Source organism: Pangasianodon hypophthalmus, chromosome 20, assembly GCF_027358585.1.
Source record: "Pangasianodon hypophthalmus isolate fPanHyp1 chromosome 20, fPanHyp1.pri, whole genome shotgun sequence".
NCBI classification, from domain to species: Eukaryota; Metazoa; Chordata; class Actinopteri; order Siluriformes; family Pangasiidae; genus Pangasianodon; species Pangasianodon hypophthalmus.
In genome coordinates this window covers 8,819,854-8,837,381 of record NC_069729.1, presented here as the reverse complement: position 1 = coordinate 8,837,381, position 17,528 = coordinate 8,819,854, and the positions used below count along the sequence as shown (strand labels likewise).

The 17,528-nt window shown below is 39.8% G+C and overlaps 1 protein-coding gene across 10 annotated transcripts; it reads right to left on the bottom strand.

The window, feature by feature from the left end:
- Positions 1-5,634: 5,634 nt before the first annotated feature.
- Positions 5,635-12,471, bottom strand: rbm39a (RNA binding motif protein 39a). Of its 10 annotated transcripts, XM_053227171.1 has the most exons (19): positions 12,206-12,468; positions 11,568-11,630; positions 11,351-11,411; positions 10,538-10,689; positions 10,179-10,228; positions 10,069-10,098; positions 9,775-9,975; positions 9,388-9,453; positions 9,226-9,279; positions 9,009-9,126; positions 8,766-8,918; positions 8,530-8,667; positions 8,337-8,402; positions 7,980-8,184; positions 7,750-7,830; positions 7,552-7,672; positions 7,355-7,460; positions 6,439-6,517; positions 5,635-6,259 (listed from the first exon to the last, which is right to left on the bottom strand). In XM_053227171.1, exons 10-19 carry the CDS (start codon positions 9,069-9,071, stop codon positions 6,159-6,161), a joined length of 1,113 nt encoding a protein of 370 aa, XP_053083146.1. In that variant the 5' UTR covers positions 9,072-9,126; positions 9,226-9,279; positions 9,388-9,453; positions 9,775-9,975; positions 10,069-10,098; positions 10,179-10,228; positions 10,538-10,689; positions 11,351-11,411; positions 11,568-11,630; positions 12,206-12,468; the 3' UTR covers positions 5,635-6,158. The 10 variants fall into 10 exon arrangements, with proteins under 10 accessions (XP_053083146.1, XP_053083145.1, XP_053083147.1 ...); XM_053227170.1 differs by having other exon boundaries at positions 10,179-10,689; XM_053227172.1 differs by lacking the exon at positions 10,538-10,689.
- Positions 12,472-17,528: the final 5,057 nt, after the last annotated feature.

The window sequence follows — 17,528 nt, the reverse complement described above, 5'->3', positions numbered from 1 at the left end:
TGGTGCCAGTCAGCATTAAATTCCGGGGGCAAAAGCATATAGTGGAGGCTGCAGTTAGTCCTCGCCTCACCCATCCACTAATCATGGGGACAAATTGGCCAGGGTTTCAGGCATTAGTGAGGGAAATATTTGTGGATGGGTCCTGCAGTAGCGAGGGATGGTGTTTAATGTGCGCAGCGTTGGCTCTTGGGGATTCCCCTCTGAGATTTCCCCTTGGAGCAGTCGAGCAACAAGACCCTGTGGCACTCCTTTGACCAAGTGAGAGTAATCGATGGTCAGCAAATTAAGGCCAATATTGGGCTAACCCACATCTATTTTTCAATTATTTAGGATAGGTTATATCAAGTGATGCAGGACACTCAGACTAATGAAGAGACGACCCAGTTGTTGGTCCCACAAAAACCCTAGGAAATCTCTGTTCCACGAGGTTCATCATAATCCCATAGCTGGGCATTTGGGCCAAGATAAAACACTCAACTGCCTAATGGCTCGCCTAATGCTCGGAATTGGGATCAGTGGCTTAAGCCCTTGTTATTTGCAGTTCGAAAGGTCCCACAAGCCTCCACAGGGGCCTTGAGGCATCCTGGACATCATTAAGGAAAATTGGGAGAAGGGACCTTTTACCAGCAAGAATGAAATTCAATACGTTCCGGACCTGAGGGCAAAACTCCACACCTTAAGTCACATAACACAGGAAAATGTGTGTCAGGCCCAAGAATGACAATTCTATGATGGGGTACTGGTCATACAGGAATTTTCACAAGGAGATAGAGTGCTCGTATTGTTACCCACTTCAAGCTACATATTGCTCGCCAAGTGGCAAGGGCCCTTCGAGGTCACACTTGGGCCATTGTCAGGTGTGTCCCCAAATTGATAAGACAGCAGTGATTGCGGCCTGCCCAAGACCAAAGACCAAAAAGCAGGTGAGACAGCTCCTGGAGCTGGCTGGCTACTATAGTAGGTTTGTGCCTAATTATTCGGATGTCACCAGCCCGCTGACAGATCTCACTAAAAAGGGAGCGGCAGATTCGGTCCAGTGGACATGCTCTCCCTTTTATTTTACAGATGGACGCATCGGACAGAGAGCTAGGGGTCATGGGGGTAGGACCCAAGTGGTGGAACGGGAGAAGCGCTTCATGCACAATCAAAAAGGAGTGTCTAGCCATCAAATGGGCAGTCCTCACCCGCGATACTGTCTGTTGGGATGGGCCTTCACCCTCTGGGGGGGTTGGCAGCAAGTCAGACAGCTCCCCGGCCTGAGTCGGGTGGTGGGGGTAGGTGGAAGCGCGGGCGTGGTCGAGCTGGGTTGTGAATGGAGGGCGGAGCCAGAGAAGGTGAGTGGTAAGGATTACAGACCTGTGCGAGATTTGGCTAATGAATGTTCTGTGTTTCAATGAGCTGCGGCAAGGATAAAGAGGGGGGAGATGAGAGCCTTGAGAGAGAGAGCTGAGCAGCACAGAGCCGTGTATGTGCGTGTGCGCGTGCGTGTGTGTGCGCCTTATGAATAAGTTTGCTGAAAGTAAAAAGAAAGAGAATAAAGATCCTGTTTGAGTTGTTTCAAGCCTGCCTCCCGTCTGCTCATTCTCGACCCAACCCGGGGGAAGTGTCAAAATGCACTTCCTGAATTCTGAGGTCCCTTTTTCACATCCATTCCCCCATATGTTTGAACCTTTTTGCTTCCATGTCATTTGATAAAATCGAAAGTCCATGTTAGATTTATTTGACTTTGAACTCATGTAAAGGAACTCGTCACCACCCTTTGGATGTAATGGTGGTTCAGTGAAAATGAATTCTTTGTAGTTTTCAACATTATCTAGAATTGCTTCTCCTTCTTTTAGTGCAAACTCTGACTGTTTTTGCATTAAAGTCATTTTTCTGTGTGAATATAAAACAAAGAAAAGAAGAAAGTAAAGGAAAAAAGAAATAAAAATAAAAATATAATATAATATCATATAATATCACATAAAATAAAAAAGTATAAGCGTATATATTAAGTACCCTTGTGATCTGTATGAGGCTTTTTATAAGAAAATGTCAATTCCAATACTGTAACATAACTGATTGATAGCAAGGACCTGCACAGTGATCATAGACAAAAAACTGCACAAATGACGGTTTTGGAAGCTGGCAGTGTGTTATACATACCTACAGATGACCGTTATGTGCATTTCAAAAGATTGCATTATGTGATGACTGGGTGATTCAAGAATAAAATTTTTGGTTGGTTGGAGGCAACCATGTGATCTACAAGGACAAGATTTTAAAAAAGGGCGATTTCAAATAAATGCAAGACAGATTTGGTTCTTGCAAGTCACTGAACATTTTGCCTGTACATAGTATGCATCATCAATAAAATATGGTATTTTACTATCACTGTCTTAATATATTAAGCCAAGGGTTTTCAACCTTTTATGACATGCGCACCCCTCCATTTGTCTAATTTCACTTGCGCATCCCACCCCCACAACATCCAAGGTAATGCATGATAACACCCTTGACATACTACTTACTATGCATACAGTGCACGTAACATATATTGACACATAAAATATATAAACAGCTTACCATATTCAGTGTGACGGTTGAGCCTGTGTCTGAGAGCACCTCATGTCAGTCCATGGTTCAATACCCAATACAGCTAGCTGTCAAATCATCTTCCACTGTCAAGTATAGAAAATGTGGATTCGCAGAGCCAAGTTGAAAAGAAAGGCAAAAGTACATCAGTTGCAAGTCTTGCAAGTTTAGTATACTCTGTCTCCACTGACAGACAAAATTATGACAGTGGTTGAGTCAAACAGTGCCTTTATAGAGCGGTCACTTGAAAGGTCCAGCAGGTCATCCTGTTGATATGGAGTGACAGGTGACTCCCTGCGCTTTCGATGAATGGGTTACGAACCCAGCTGTACTGGTTCCAACTCTGCTGCTCAGGAAAATACTTCATGAAATGTGCAGACAAGGCATGCAGATGGAGAGTGATTTCATTTTTGTAACATCCCAGTTAAACCCACTTTCTGTGAGAAGTTCATCCAAGGTTGGGAACATGTCTACGTTTCTCCCATCAACATGTCTTTTCCATCACTCCAGTTTCTTTACCATGATTTTATCAGACATTGTTAGCAGGTTTGAATTCTGTCCCTGCAAAGACGAGCCACTTTTGGTCGGTCAAATAATTTGCAAAGGAAGATGCACAGTCCAACAGATAAATTAGTAGTTCATCACGCAATGAAAATATTCGCTGCAGTACCCTCTGGAGACCCACCTTACCTCTGTGTGCAAGACTAAGGATTTATTTTCTGACCCCTTGATTTTATGGAACAAGTCTTGATAAAATTCACCATTTGTGTTGCTGTCTGTTGCACTGTGTTCAACTCTGCAGGAAGAGTTTTTGCTGCAAGGGCCTCCCTGTGAATCATACAGCGGGTGAAACTAACATGTGGAGCTTCATCATGAACCAATGCCACGAGTCCTTTATTTTTCCCTACCATGACTCGGTCTGTGTACACACCAACACAACTGTCCCAAGATAGACCAAGTTCAATCAGTTTGCCATTGTGTTTATCAAAAAATATCTCTCCCTGTGCATGTTTTTTCCAGTGCTGAGCGAATTAAGAGATCCTCAAGCAATTTTCTCTCATAGTGGTAGCGAACAAATACAAGTAGTTGGGAGGAGTTTGAGATGTCTGTCGACTCATCTAATAATGAAAAAAATTCCCAACCCTTACTCTCTCAATTAGTTGACATTTGACGTTGGTTGCTATGTCAGTGATACGGCAGCTCAAGGTGTTATCTGATAACAAAATTTGTTCAATGTCACAGGTAAACTTATCCCCAAACATAGTTATATAGATGGCCATTGCTGCTGGATGAATGAGGCTCTCTACAACTGTGTGAGGCTTTTTGGCTTTGGCAACTAAATACGCCACCTCATACAAAGCAATAAGTGCTCTGACTGTCACTGTGGCTTTTCCAGTCATCGTTTGTTTTTGGTTTGTTATGCCTGATTCTTTATGGCAAAAAAAAAATCAACTGGCTTATCTTGTCGGATGTTTGGTTTGCAAGCGTCTTATCAGTTTCACAGGTTTCAAACTGTCATTTGCAAGCACCTCAGAACATACAACACACTGTGGGCATGGTTAGTTATTTGGTGTGATGTACATGAATCCATATTTTATGTACTGTTCATCATACTTCCATCGTTTTTGTTGCACCCAGGCCTTCGGTTTTTGCAGCTATCCTCTTCTGTGTGGAAAGCCCTGCTGACGTGGATGGTTCATTGCCATCAGTGGGGTGAAGACGAATGGGCTCAGTGGGGGATTCTTCTTGTTTTTTTTGTCAGTCAATGACTGACTGGTATTCTTAATTTTTGCAACTGGTCAATTTTTTTTTTCTTGCTATTTACTGCTCGAACACTCAATCACTGCCAACTCTGTTGTAACAGCTGCAGCCTACAAGGATACTAACCCTAGGTCACCTTATTAGCACAGTAGTATTGCTGGGGGAACTAGTCAGATTGCCACCTAGTGGATAACAAAAGATTTGCTAGCAATGGCAGCTTACATTCACAGCTGTGCCAGTCTTCTTCTTTCACTCAAGCATGTGCCTTGAAATCTCACGCCCCCCCAAGTAGGCACACCCCACAGGTGGAAAACCCCTGCTGTAGACTTCTGAATTCATTCTGCTGCTACCAACATGAGTTACATCAAAAAAAGATTAGTGAGCCCGTTCCAGAAGCAGGCATGCACGCCCGAGCCATGACACTACCCCTGCCGTGATTGACCAGTGAGCTCATGTGTTTTGTATCAAGAGCAGATCCTTTCTTTCTCCACACTTTTACCTTTCCATTACTTTGGTAGTGTATCTTGGTTCCAGAACTTTTGTGGCTCATCTCTGTATTTGGCCTTCTAATTCTTACTGCTGATGAGTAGTTTGCATAGTGTTATGGCATCTATATTTCTGCTCTCAAAGTCTTCTTCAAACATTGGGGGAGATATCAAGGTCAGCTGAACTTGTTAAAACGACAGAATACTATTCTTGAAAATAATTTGTGGAGAGGTTACTTAAAATGTAGGTTTGGGTCCTTTCCCTTTCACTAACATGGAAATGGGCAGGGTTAAAAATAGTACTGCAGCCAGCACTTTGAGGGCCTCACTTTTGAATCTGTTACATTTAGTCATTGATTTAAACCTAATGAATTCCAAGGCAGTGCCTGAGGTGTCATTTTAGCTGTTTAAAAGCTCTGAAGAATTCTTTAACAGTTATAATTTGGCATGTCTGACACAGAGCTAGTGAGCCACCAGTCACAAGTGCAGACGATTCCCATTTTTGTAATGGAGCAGGTTCACCATGAATGAATGCAATCACATGACCAGCGTGCTCTATCTTTTAACTCTAGTCTGAAGCCTGAAGTAATCTACACATGGTTCCTGGGTGCAACGTTAACTGATACTTTTTGTTGTTGATGGGGAATGACGTATAAAAGGCAACACGCTGCCTTGGAAAGGAAGGCATTTTAAATAGAAGATCAAGCTAATATTAACACAATAAATAACAGCAAAAAAAGATTAGGAGCTATGTTCTTACCTTTTTTAATACAAAAGCACAACAAATTTAACTTCTCACCTGAAACATGACAAATAAACCAGCATCATGGCTTTATTTGAAATGAACTGTTCAAGGACTTTACAAAATCAAGTCTTAATTAGAAAAAGACAATGCATCAAAACCCATAATGGTCTCTATGAACACACAGGATCTCATCAGTCATTTTAATTTTCCTTCAGCTCATTGAGCCCAAAACACTGCATGTAGATATTTAACCAAAGCTACAGGATTTTAATTCATTCAAAAAAGATTCAATAGTTGTAGTTTGGTGTGGCTAACTGTACATGTCTTCTAATGGAACTCATGCCAATCACAAAGACAATGTGTGGAAGAAAACAAACCCTGAAAACTGTATAAACAATAAAGGGTCAAAAGGCCCACCAAGAAAGGGAACAAAAAAGGCTGTACATACAAAACTACCACATAAACTTCTTTAATGCCCAGGTGATGTAAGGGCATAAACGTACACAAAGGTGTCAAAGCTTGCAGGTATTTAATATTAATATTTTGCCAAAATTATTAAAAAGAGAAAGCCTGAAAAAGTGGAGCTCCAGGGATCACCGACGAGTAGGCATAAGAAGCTGTGTAGCTTGCACCGACTCAGGGAAAAGATTGTGGTATGTTGGCAGAGGGACGTATGCTGCTTTGATCATTTTACCTGTGAAAAGAACCATGAAATAAGAGTTGTAATGTCATGTAAAATCCAGATGGTTATTCAGAGACAAGCTGAACTGCACACTGAATAACACTAAGTCACTGTAAAATCAATGAAGACTGCTAAAATGGCTTAAAGTATGCCTTAAGTAAATTCAGCACTGAATTTGACATAGCACTTACCTCCAAACCAGCGTCCATGTAATGCACTAACAGCAGCCATTGCAGCAGGGATGCTTGGGCACTTCACATATACATTTCCCTATTTTTTAAAAAAGAAATGCTGTTAAGATTAAAAGTTATGTATATTTACCTTTTACTCATTTTGGCTTTTTATTGTTGTCCTAATAAATTATTCTGTAATATATTGTATATGATATATTTATACAAAAAAACAGACATAACACTATTTGACAATATTCTTATAGATATGGCAGACTGAATAAACCAAATGGCCATTACTTGAAATACTGAATCATTTTACATAATTATTTATCAAAACATAGTACATGCACACAGTATAAAATACTGAACTACACATACAAACACGAACATGGTTTTGTGCCCTCTACAAATCAGAAATTCATTAGCTAACCCACCGTGCCCTTGACAAAAAGGACAAAAGTGGTTGGCCAACATGAGCAGGTGTTCTCACAACCTAATTAATCCACATCTTCAAAATTTGTTCTAAACCTGTTGAGTTGAGTGTAAAACACAATTAAATATAATTATAAAATAAAAAAAATAAATAAATAAAATAAAATGAATAATGTTTTCAAACATTGGAACAAATTAGTAGTGTTTCCAGACTTTTTTTTTGACACTCAACAGCATCTTTTGTAATTGGAACTTTACTGTGCTTGGTCATACTTAAAATATCCCACCACTTCCATCTTCCTGTAGCCTGCAACCATAGTTGTTCAGCAAAGTGCAGACAAATTCAGCAAAGTGCAGACTGAGTGGCTGTTAAATATATACCATTAGCTGAGCAAGAGAAGGACAATCTTGCATGTGAACCTTAATCACCAAGTCATCACTGCCTATTTCTACTTAGCACTACTATTTTTCGAAACATTGTTATAATCATAAAATCATATACCTCGGTAGATTTCTTGTCCACGTATATATGAATTACTCCACCATGTTTGTTACATTCTTCAATTACATCATCTTGGATTTCAATGTCCCATCCAAGTTCATTCTCCCTATTAACAAGACAACATGAAAATATTAAACATGACTGTAATTCAACATATATACTCATGTTAATCTTCAAATGTTGCCTATGACACTTACGAATTTGGATCAAACATGTTGGACAGCTGGAAGCAGTGTGTGGCAATTGGCTGAGACGGTAGATTGAGAGGTTGATTTGTGGGTACGTTGATATTGAAACTCAATCCAGGATTCATAGCCGCTAGAACAAGAAACAGAATGTAAAAATCTCTACATTAATCATTAGGAGCATTAACAGTTAATTTTATTACTATATACCTGTAGCTGCTGCCATTGCCACCATTGAGTTGCTCATTTGAAGAGCCTGCTGTGCAGCTGGAGGGATCTGCAGACCAGTCCCTTAAAAAGAAGAAAAGAAATGCTCATGCCCTCATCCATTATCAGCTGCTCCTTAATAATCAATAAAGACATCATAAACGTATGTTTAGGTAGTGCAGCTATAAACCAACTTTTACAGGCGTATTCCAAATAGTTAATACATTTTTTACCTTCGGCCAGCCTGGCCATTAGCTGCAGCCTCCCAGTGGTGCCCAGATCAATGCCAGTCCTTTCCAGTTCATCGTTATCCAGGAAAGAGCTGGCTGTAGAGGCATCAGTGCGCTCAGTCACATGGCCCACTTTCATTGGCCTGCCAGCCAGTTCAAAGCCATTTAGCTGTTCCAAGGCTTTCTTAGCACACTCAGCATCAGCAAACTGGGTGAGAACAAATTAAAAAAGACATTATTTTTCTTGGTGACTTACCATTTTGTTCTGTGACTCAGAATTACTTTCAGGGCTTTTCAATTACTTTTCATTTTTAGGCTGATATGCTTGAAATAGAACATGTGTCTTCAGTATTAACGCACCGTGATAAAGCCGTATCCCTTGGATCTCCCCGTTTCACTATCCATCATAAGCTGAATACTATCAATCTGTTAGGAAGACAAAGCAAAAGAAAAACAGGTTAAATACAGATGTTTAATCAAATAACAATGAAAGTGAAGAGCAAATTAAGGCAGACAGGCCATGAGCTGCAGCCTTAAGCAAATGAGCCCTCACCCGTCCAAATGGTTCAAAGATCCCTCTGAGCATGTCCTCTGTGATGTTGAAATGCAGAGAGCCAACATACAGCCTCATAGGTCCAGCACTGCCTTTCTGCAGGTTGTTGGCCATTGCAGCAGCTCTGTTCTTTTCAGCCTGGAAAAAAAGCAATAAGAACATATGCACCCAGATAAGGATACTTAAAAACACCACAAATCTAATGTAATTCTCCACTGGAGGACAGTTTCTCTTACTTGTGAAGCCTGAACAATGATTGGTACTCCAAGCAGCCTTTGCCCAGACAGACCAATTGCCAGTGGTACAGAGGTGGCTTCCACAAATTCAATGTAGGCAATTCCCTTGGACCTTCTGGAGTTTCTGTCAGAGATCATCCTCACATCTCTCACCTGTTAAATGATATCGGTGTTAAAACTGCACAAAACAAAATTATTAGAATGACTAGGAACTGGCTCATAAAATAATGCTGAGCTACTGACTTTCCCCACAGCAGAGAAGAATTCCTCTAGGTCCCGGGGCCGGATTCTGGCAGCAAGCTGCATGCAAAAAACTGTGCGGGCATCCCTCTCCTCTGGTGTGAGATTATCTATAGGCTGTCTGTAAGCAGAGAAAAATAATTGTAGCAACACATCAATAAGATTCATTTAAAGTACTTTTATTTTACTTAAAAATATATATATATATATTGGAGCTTACCTGATAGGACTTTTGTCTCGTTTGAATGGGCTCCGGCTCCTGGACTTTCTCCGGCTACAGGAAAACACTTTCTGTTAGTATTTTTACCAAAGGTTTGCACCTGTTGACTCATACACTGAACAGGCAACTACCCACACACAACAAAAATAGTATCATAGAAACCTTAGTTTGATGACAGGCAGTGGGCCAGTCTTCCCCCTGGAACCACCATTAAATTTCAGGCCAGAACTGTGATTTAAAAACAAGGTTTATCTCAGCAGCGACTACTATCGCTCTACTCCCAATGGTTATCATGAAACGTTTAGGTTTAATTGGAGACACCAGGCTAAATTTGATCATTTAACTATTACACGGAGAGCCAAGCAGGCATAATTACATATTTGAGCGCACGAGTATGAAGAAAACATGATTTTGTGAGAACTGCTTTCAAAAGGTTTTTGTGAATAAAAATACTTTACAGAACACCAAAAAGAGCAAAATCTATGTTATTTTAATGTGGCTATACACAGCAGACAAATGTAAGGCCTAACTGAGGGCAAGTGTACATACAAGGCTGTTCTGAAGCGCCCTCCACGCTCCCTGCTCCTGGAACGGCTGCGTCTCCTTTCTCGGCTCCGACTGCGTCTCCTTTCTCGGCTCCTGCTCCTCTTTCGCTCACGACTCTTGTCCTGGCTCCGGCTCCTTTTGCGTTCCCGGCTCCTGCTTCTCTTTCTCTCTCTGCTCCTACTACGACTTCTGCTCTTCTTTTTCCTTCCATTTTGAAAGTTTATATTTGTCAATTTGCACATGTTTAACTTAATGTAATCTGCTGGCTCATGACTGCAATGTTATAGAAACACTTACAGCGATTTTCAATTTAATCCATTCAGGTCTCTAAAAGAATATATAAATTCTAATTCAGCACAATCACAATAATTATTTGTTTAAAATATGTCAAATTAAGACAGACTTACTTCTTGCTCCGTTCTTCATGCCCATTGGAACTTATGGACTTGGTCTCATCCTAAGCAGGGTCGATAGAAGAACATCGTGAGGAGGACGGCGTAACATTGCAAGTCGTAAGGATAAGGGGGTGGGAACAAAAGAGAATATAATATAATCATTAAATATGTGTACTTTACATGATTTATGTGTAGGAGAGTGACAGAAAAGGGTCATTAGAACCACAAGGCTGTCGTTTTCTTCCTTCCTTACTAATGCTTATATTGCGTATGTGGTACGGTCAATAGGTCAAGAGCTAGTGCTATGCTGTGAATGTAAAAATTGCATATTTAGTGATTTCATTCTTTTAGCAGCCTGAAAGGTTCTGTACCAAGGCTATCTGTGCCTATAAGACCCAAAGTGGCAACGCTAGCAGCCAGCCACTAAGTGAGCTCCTGTGGTGGATGCCATTCCAGTGATCTTCACCCCATTTGCCTTCGTGGATTGTAAGAGTTCGATGCCACCTCTGTCACACATCTCGCCCTGAAGCAAACAGGGATTCACACGGCTTAGTAATATCGACTCCCAAAGAACATCTAAAGCTGAGATGTTCTTTAAGCTACCTAATAATGTGCATGAGTGTCTTAAAACAAAGTGGCCATTTGCATTCAGTAGAAAAGTTCTCTTTCGATTGAAAGCTTTTTGCAGTATGCAGAGAGCCATCATTTCCTTTTCTGAGACCAATGAAATAACCACACATTGGTATATGAAAGTCAACTGCATGCATAAATGCTAAATACAATGAATGTCCCTTCAATACATCAATAATAATGATTTTTTTGGTTATAGGTTATGATGTACATCTCTGTTCATTTCCAATCCCATGAAAAACATGAGAAGTGCATGGAATAGCTTGTATTACAAGTCCATAATTGTAACATAAAAGCCATAAGTAGATTACTTAAGACATGCAAATTAGAATTATCCTTCAGTAATGGCTTTAACTTATACTGAATACCAAATGTAAGGGTAGGTGCTAAAATTACCATGCATATAAAAAGCGTGAATAGTCTCCAAGGACTTCATACCAGCACTTAAGTTCATGTGCATCCACTGCATTTATTTTGACGGCACCAAAATCAATCAGCCTAAATATTTTCAACCATGGGTACCACAGTACATCAATATATGGGGCAATTACTACCTTCATTTTTTTGACAGTTCACACTGGAATTCATGGGAGTAGAGGTGAGATATAGGCATGTCTACAAAAAGAGATAGATGGGCATTTATTCATTGAAACCACTATCATATAAACAAACATGGTATTTATCTGTACATAAGCTAGCGAAAACAAAGCGTAGATTGGACTGCAGTTTCAATTAAATGTAATAGCTTATCGCGCTAAACTAAATACCCACCTTTTTATAGGGCGCCTCAAGCATGGCTTCGATGTCAAAGTCGTCGGCCATGATGGCGGAGCTCTGCTAGCACATAAAGACAGGCAAAATTACACACGAAAATACATTACACCAACAGCGCTCTTTTTCAAGACACATTTCACAATCCACAGTCACTTATTTATGACCATAGAAAAAAAAGGTTGTTTTTTAAACAACAACAACAACAATTTCGGACTGCGAAGAACTCTGACTAACTTGTAGCTAAGCTATATATGGCTGACTAGCTAAGGTTTCTCTGACACGGATAGCAAGCAGCTAAACCACAAAAGTATATTAGCCAAGAGGTTCGCAAACAATATCACATTACACATTAACTTTTCCTAAGAAGTTTGTGTAGAACATTATCATGATAATAAAAAGTCAATTACTCAGACTACAGTTAATAAACACGGCTAGCAAGCTAGTAAGGCCTCAATCGGCCTTCGCTGTAGACTGCGTTGTTGGCAACAGGCTAGCAACTACCCAGATTAGCAAACAAAATAGTGCAAATGTGATTTCAGAATTTACCTGCCGCAGGTGTTTATGGACAAAATATCGACTACTGATAAGTAATTAGTTAGCTAACCATTAACGTTACGTCTCCTTTTCCGCCTTACCGTGTTAATGCGGCCTACTGAAATCCTCTATTAAACGACGGCCCTCTTCAGTATTGTTCTGTTACAGACTGGGATTCTCCAACGTCTCTAAAAGTACTCAAAACATATATTTGTCTGCACGTTCCTATTTTAAATAAATACTATATTGTGTACAAGAATAGCGTGCTCTGCGTCCGCCTTCTCCGGCAGGCTGTGGCGGCAAACTATTATGGCGCACGAACGGTCCTTGTTGCATAAGAGACACTTCCGGATTTGTCCACAAGAGGGACTCGTGAGCACTGCGTCCTGCAGCCTGGAGTGGGTTTACATATGGGGAGGAGTAAAACGTGTAATCCCGCCCACAGTTATTTTGATTGGTTGTTGGACTCGAGCCTTTTCCATAAGTGTACGAGAATATACATATATATCTATTTAATATGCGTATATGTATATTAAGAGGATTTTCATTGGCTATAAGACTTGCTGTGCTTGCATATAGGTGTGAAATGAATATTTAACATTAAGGTATTTATGTAGTTTTCTGTTTTTTAAGCTGTAGAGTACTCGCAGAAGACGGGAAGGCACTGCCAGACGAAAGAACCCTCACGTGTACTACATGGAATATGCCGGCCATAAAATGCACATGGACCAAACAATAACAAAAAAAAAAACAAACAAACAAAAAAAAAGCTAATTGAGTTTGCAGTCACCGAGGTACTGGAGTCAGGTGGCTACAGTGGCAAAATTCTTGGATGGTCTGCTATGCCGAATAAGAACAACCTTGTGATTTAGAATGAGGTATACAGGGGCGTTTGCCTAAAATTCAAATAAGTGTGGATTATGGTAGATAATTCTAACTTTTCTTGTACCAGCAAGACAATCTGAAAGTCTACCGTACAAACAGAAACAGACCCCCTTACATCCAAAGTCAGTCAAAGCAAAACTATGCTGCTGAAATGAAATGGGAGGGGGCACAAAATATGACAATGACAGGGTGGACATGGATCATCCATATACCAAATATTGTGTCCTCCTTTGCCAGGAAATGCTGCACAGCTGGATTTGGCTACATGATCCCAGCATGAGATGTCCATACAATTCCTGGGAAGGGCATCCCAGAGGTTTCCTTTACAAATAACTTGAGAACTATGTGAGTTACCACTGATCTGACTCCAGCAGATGTAGTGGCTGCAGAGTACATCAACCTCGGAGGGTTTCTTACTTATCTAGCATCCTTCGGGGAAGATCCTTTAAATGGCCATCCAGTTTCAGTTCAACAGAGAGAGGAGATTTTCTTATTTACCTGTCCAGGTTTTGAAGACCTCTTTCACTGTGCTGAGTCAAGACATATTTCATGTCACTTCGATGTTTTACATAGACATTACACAGGCTTAGAATATAAATCCATACAGACAGACATGTTTTTGTGTACGTAATGGGAGACAATGTATATATAAAGGCAAAGAACTCACTTTATTTAAAACTGTTTTCTTTTGAATATTGCCTTGTTACCAAAAAAATCTACACAATACTATTGTGTTGTTACAAACTGATAAATGCATTGTAAACCAGACAACGGTTTTTGTTTTTCAAAATGCATTTTGAAAAAAGGAAACAAACAAAAAAAAAATCAGATTTTCTCACCATGAAAATAAAGATCCAGACACAAACTTTCAGTATAAATTTTGTCTCATCAGACTTTTGCATAACATTTCAGGTTAACTATCTGAGTCAATGCCCTACAAAGTGAAAACAGGTAGAGTGAATTAAAGTAATCTGGCACAAATTTTGTCCCCATGAACTTCCCAACCACTCAATCTGGCTCCCAGAAAGGCCTACTGCCATCTAATGGCAAAATAATGGAATAGTGGAGAGACTCAAGTTCTTTTACTCTGTGTATAATGTCTTATCATTGTGATTATGAAGATGTGATTTGTTAATTGGTAGAGAATTTTTGCTAATCTTGAAGCAAAGTACATCATGTTCTCAGGAATCGGTACAGACTAGCAAAGCAGCCAGCGGGTTAGCCAAGTAAAGACCCATAAAGTTGATATTACCGACCTTGAAATGAAAGCAAGCAAGTCTTTTGTTGCTTCCACAGAGTTCATTGTTAAACATTTATTTTCAATGTACAGCTGAAACATGTTTGAAGAAAATGTGTAATCATTAACATTACTGAGTTCTGCATCCATTTTACCTAGCTTAGATGAGGTAGCTTTAACAGTGAGAGCAATGATGCTTTCACCTCTTCCGAACAGCTTAAATGGTACAGATCATGATTCGTTTTTCAATTTTAAAACTTAAAAAAAAAATATATGTTAAGCATTGCACACCTGAGCCTGAGGTAATACAATGTTTTACATCCCTTGCTTACCTGGTTGAGTTGTGTTGGAGCTAGAATAGAAAAATAAATCTGGAAACACAGAGGACTGGATTGAGAAACTCAGAGATCAAGCATATTAGACCCCATTTACACCTAGTTGGTTCATGTTCACTGAATATCAGGATTATCCAGCAGATGTAAATGGACCCTAAGTTGCATTAAGAACAGAGTGAAATTTGATTGACCCAACTGCAATAGATATATGAACAGATACTGCTGTTCATGACAAACTTTAAGAAAATGAAAAATGGTACATAAAATTGCATTTTTTTCCGTATTGTATACCATCATATGGAGCTAGTTGGTTGTCATGTGATATGAGCGGATTTGCATTTTACCCCATGCAGAAATTGGAATTAGGTTGGGCCAATTCTAGATGCCTACCTAGTGTAAATACATATGGTTAAATCTTGTTCTGATATAATCCTGATACTCAAGATGCAAGAAACTTCCAGATATAAATGGGTTCCTAGAAAGTTGGAACTGAACACAATTAGCGTGTATGCTGATGACAATATTTTGAATTTCCATAAAAAATCTTTAGTCCAGGAATAGGTTTCACCATGACTTGACTGATGAAAAACAAATGCCATCGTATAAATGGAGGACGGACCAGTCTGTCTGCACATAGCTGTAAGCCATAAACAAACGCCTCAGCTGATGGAAGATTTAATGCTCGTTTATTACCAATATTGCATATTATTAAATATTTTATTAGCATAGAAATGAGTCAAAATAACTTCCACTTCTGCCTTTCAGCCTTTACCCTGATCATTCACTTCGTGCTTCCAGCTGTCTGTGTACTTGAACTTTTATGGAGTTTTGTGGTCGTTGTTATGTGCAGACGGGCTGTGTTCGGAATGTGCTTTGCACTTTAATAGTGATCAACATACAAATGTAAGAACAAAGAAAATAAGCCTTTCCGAAACTTTTGTAAATCCGACGAAATACCTTTAGTTCAGTTTGGCTTACTCAAAAAATTACACAACTTGATAAAAGAGTTCAGTTTGGCTTACTCAAAAAATTACACAGCTTGATAAAAGAGGCCCACTCTCTGCACTTACACTGTCTTTTTTGCAGAAATTTTAGATTTAATTTAGATTAATTGCTATAAAACAAGATCTTGGTGTCCGCAGAATATTTTTAAACTAGCCTAATCTGGCAACCCTGTCATTACCTGGCTGTCTGCTGCTCCTCCCCTGAGCATGGGGCAGAGTGATTAGTGCCCCAATCAATCTCTATTAGTGCTTGTTGCAGTTTACATTTTAACCACTAGGTGCAATAACTCTATGTAAGTTATAATGTATATTAATTTATTTAATCCAATACGGTTCTAAACTAACTTAAAAGTAGAGAAGGGGTACTTTTACAGTGAGCATGGCCATGTTGAGTTGATCACTAAACGGGGAAGAATCTGGTAGATGAGAAGACTACCCCAAGTTGAAATTTCAAGCTGAGGGAGCGTTTTCTTTGGTTTTTACTGGTCGGAGGTTGGGAATTACAAGTTTCAATGAGTCGAATTGGAAATGAAGGTATGAGACCAACCATGCTGCGTTCAAGGTGAGGTTATAACTTGTAATTCCCTGCCGCCAACCAGTAAAAACCACAGAAAACACCCCCAGCATGAAATTTTAATTTGCCAGCTTTGGGTAGTCTTCTCAACTCTCAGATCCTTCCCCTTTTAGTGATCAAATCAACATGGCCATGCACACTGAACAGTGTAAAGTACCCATTTACAGCGTTGGCTTTAGATCAATTAATATACAGACTGCAATTTTAGTCCGAAATGTTGCATGAAAGTTTGAAGTTCACTATAGCAGATCAATACCAATAGCCACTCAGGCCTGTGACTGTAAAAATCTGTGACAATTGGGAAAAGACAATGGATTAAAGCAGATATTACAGTTTGGAAACTCCCCGCTTCCAAGGCAGGAAGAATTAATGCCATTAAAATGGTTGTGCTTCCACAGTTTTTATATACATTTCAAACCATTCCTTCCTTTATTCCTCAATCACTTTAAACAATTGGAATCTATCAACATTTATATGGGCCAGTAAAATGCCAAGAAACACTAGAAAACACTTGAATAAAGCAAAAAAAGGTTTGGCCTCCCCAATTTTAAGTGTTACAATTGGGCAGATAATTTAAATATTTTTGTCTAGGTGGAAAAATGAGATCAGGAGTGGGTCACATGACAAACCTGAATGAGTGGTACTGGAGGAGGCTTCTTGTAAATAGACCATCCCTCAATGCCTTGCTTCACATTCCAGTTAAGCCAGACAATAAGCTTATTAGTAGGAATTTTGACATGCGAAATACACTTAAAATATGGAAACAGATAAAGATGAATGTAAAGATTCCAGATACATACACTGATAGTCCAATATGCAATAACCATGCTTTCCCCCCACCATTAGATGACATTGCTCCATCAATGGAAACGAGTGGGTGTAGTAACCATTAAAGATTTATATATGGAGGGTAAATTTGGATCATCTGAACAACTCAACACTAACTTTTTTCGATATCTACAAATAGATTTTATCAGAAACGACTGAACTCAAACGTAAAGTTTAATCATATACAGAACTCAAACAGAATGTAAAATACAAACATAGGTTAAACAAAACACACGTGTGTGTGTCTCTCTCTCTCTCTGTCTGGCATCTCCACCCGCTCCTTATCTCTCTACCGCTGGTTAGACCACTCAGCGTCAGGCATGGCGCCATCCTCTCAAACCCCTCCCACCCCCCATCCTCACCATGTTCTACAGAGGGACTATCGAGAGCATACTGAGCAGCTGCATCACTGCCTGGTTTGGGAATTGCACCGTCTAGGATTGCAAGACCCTGCAGCGGATAGTGAGAACAGCTGAGAAGATCATCGGGGTCTCTCTTTCCTCCATCACAGACATTTACACCTCAAGCTGCATCCGCAAAGCCACCAGCATTGTGGATGAC

Coding starts and splice junctions, on each gene's coding strand:
- rbm39a (XM_026935430.3), bottom strand. CDS start 11,618: ATGGCCGACGACTTTGACATCGAAGCCATGCTTGAGGCGCCCTATAAA. Junction 8,919..9,008: donor TCTTCTCTGCTGTGGGGAAA/GTCAGTAGCTCA, acceptor ATCATTTAACAG/GTGAGAGATGTGAGGATGAT. Junction 6,518..7,354: donor TGGACAAGAAATCTACCGAG/GTATATGATTTT, acceptor TTTAAAAAATAG/GGAAATGTATATGTGAAGTG.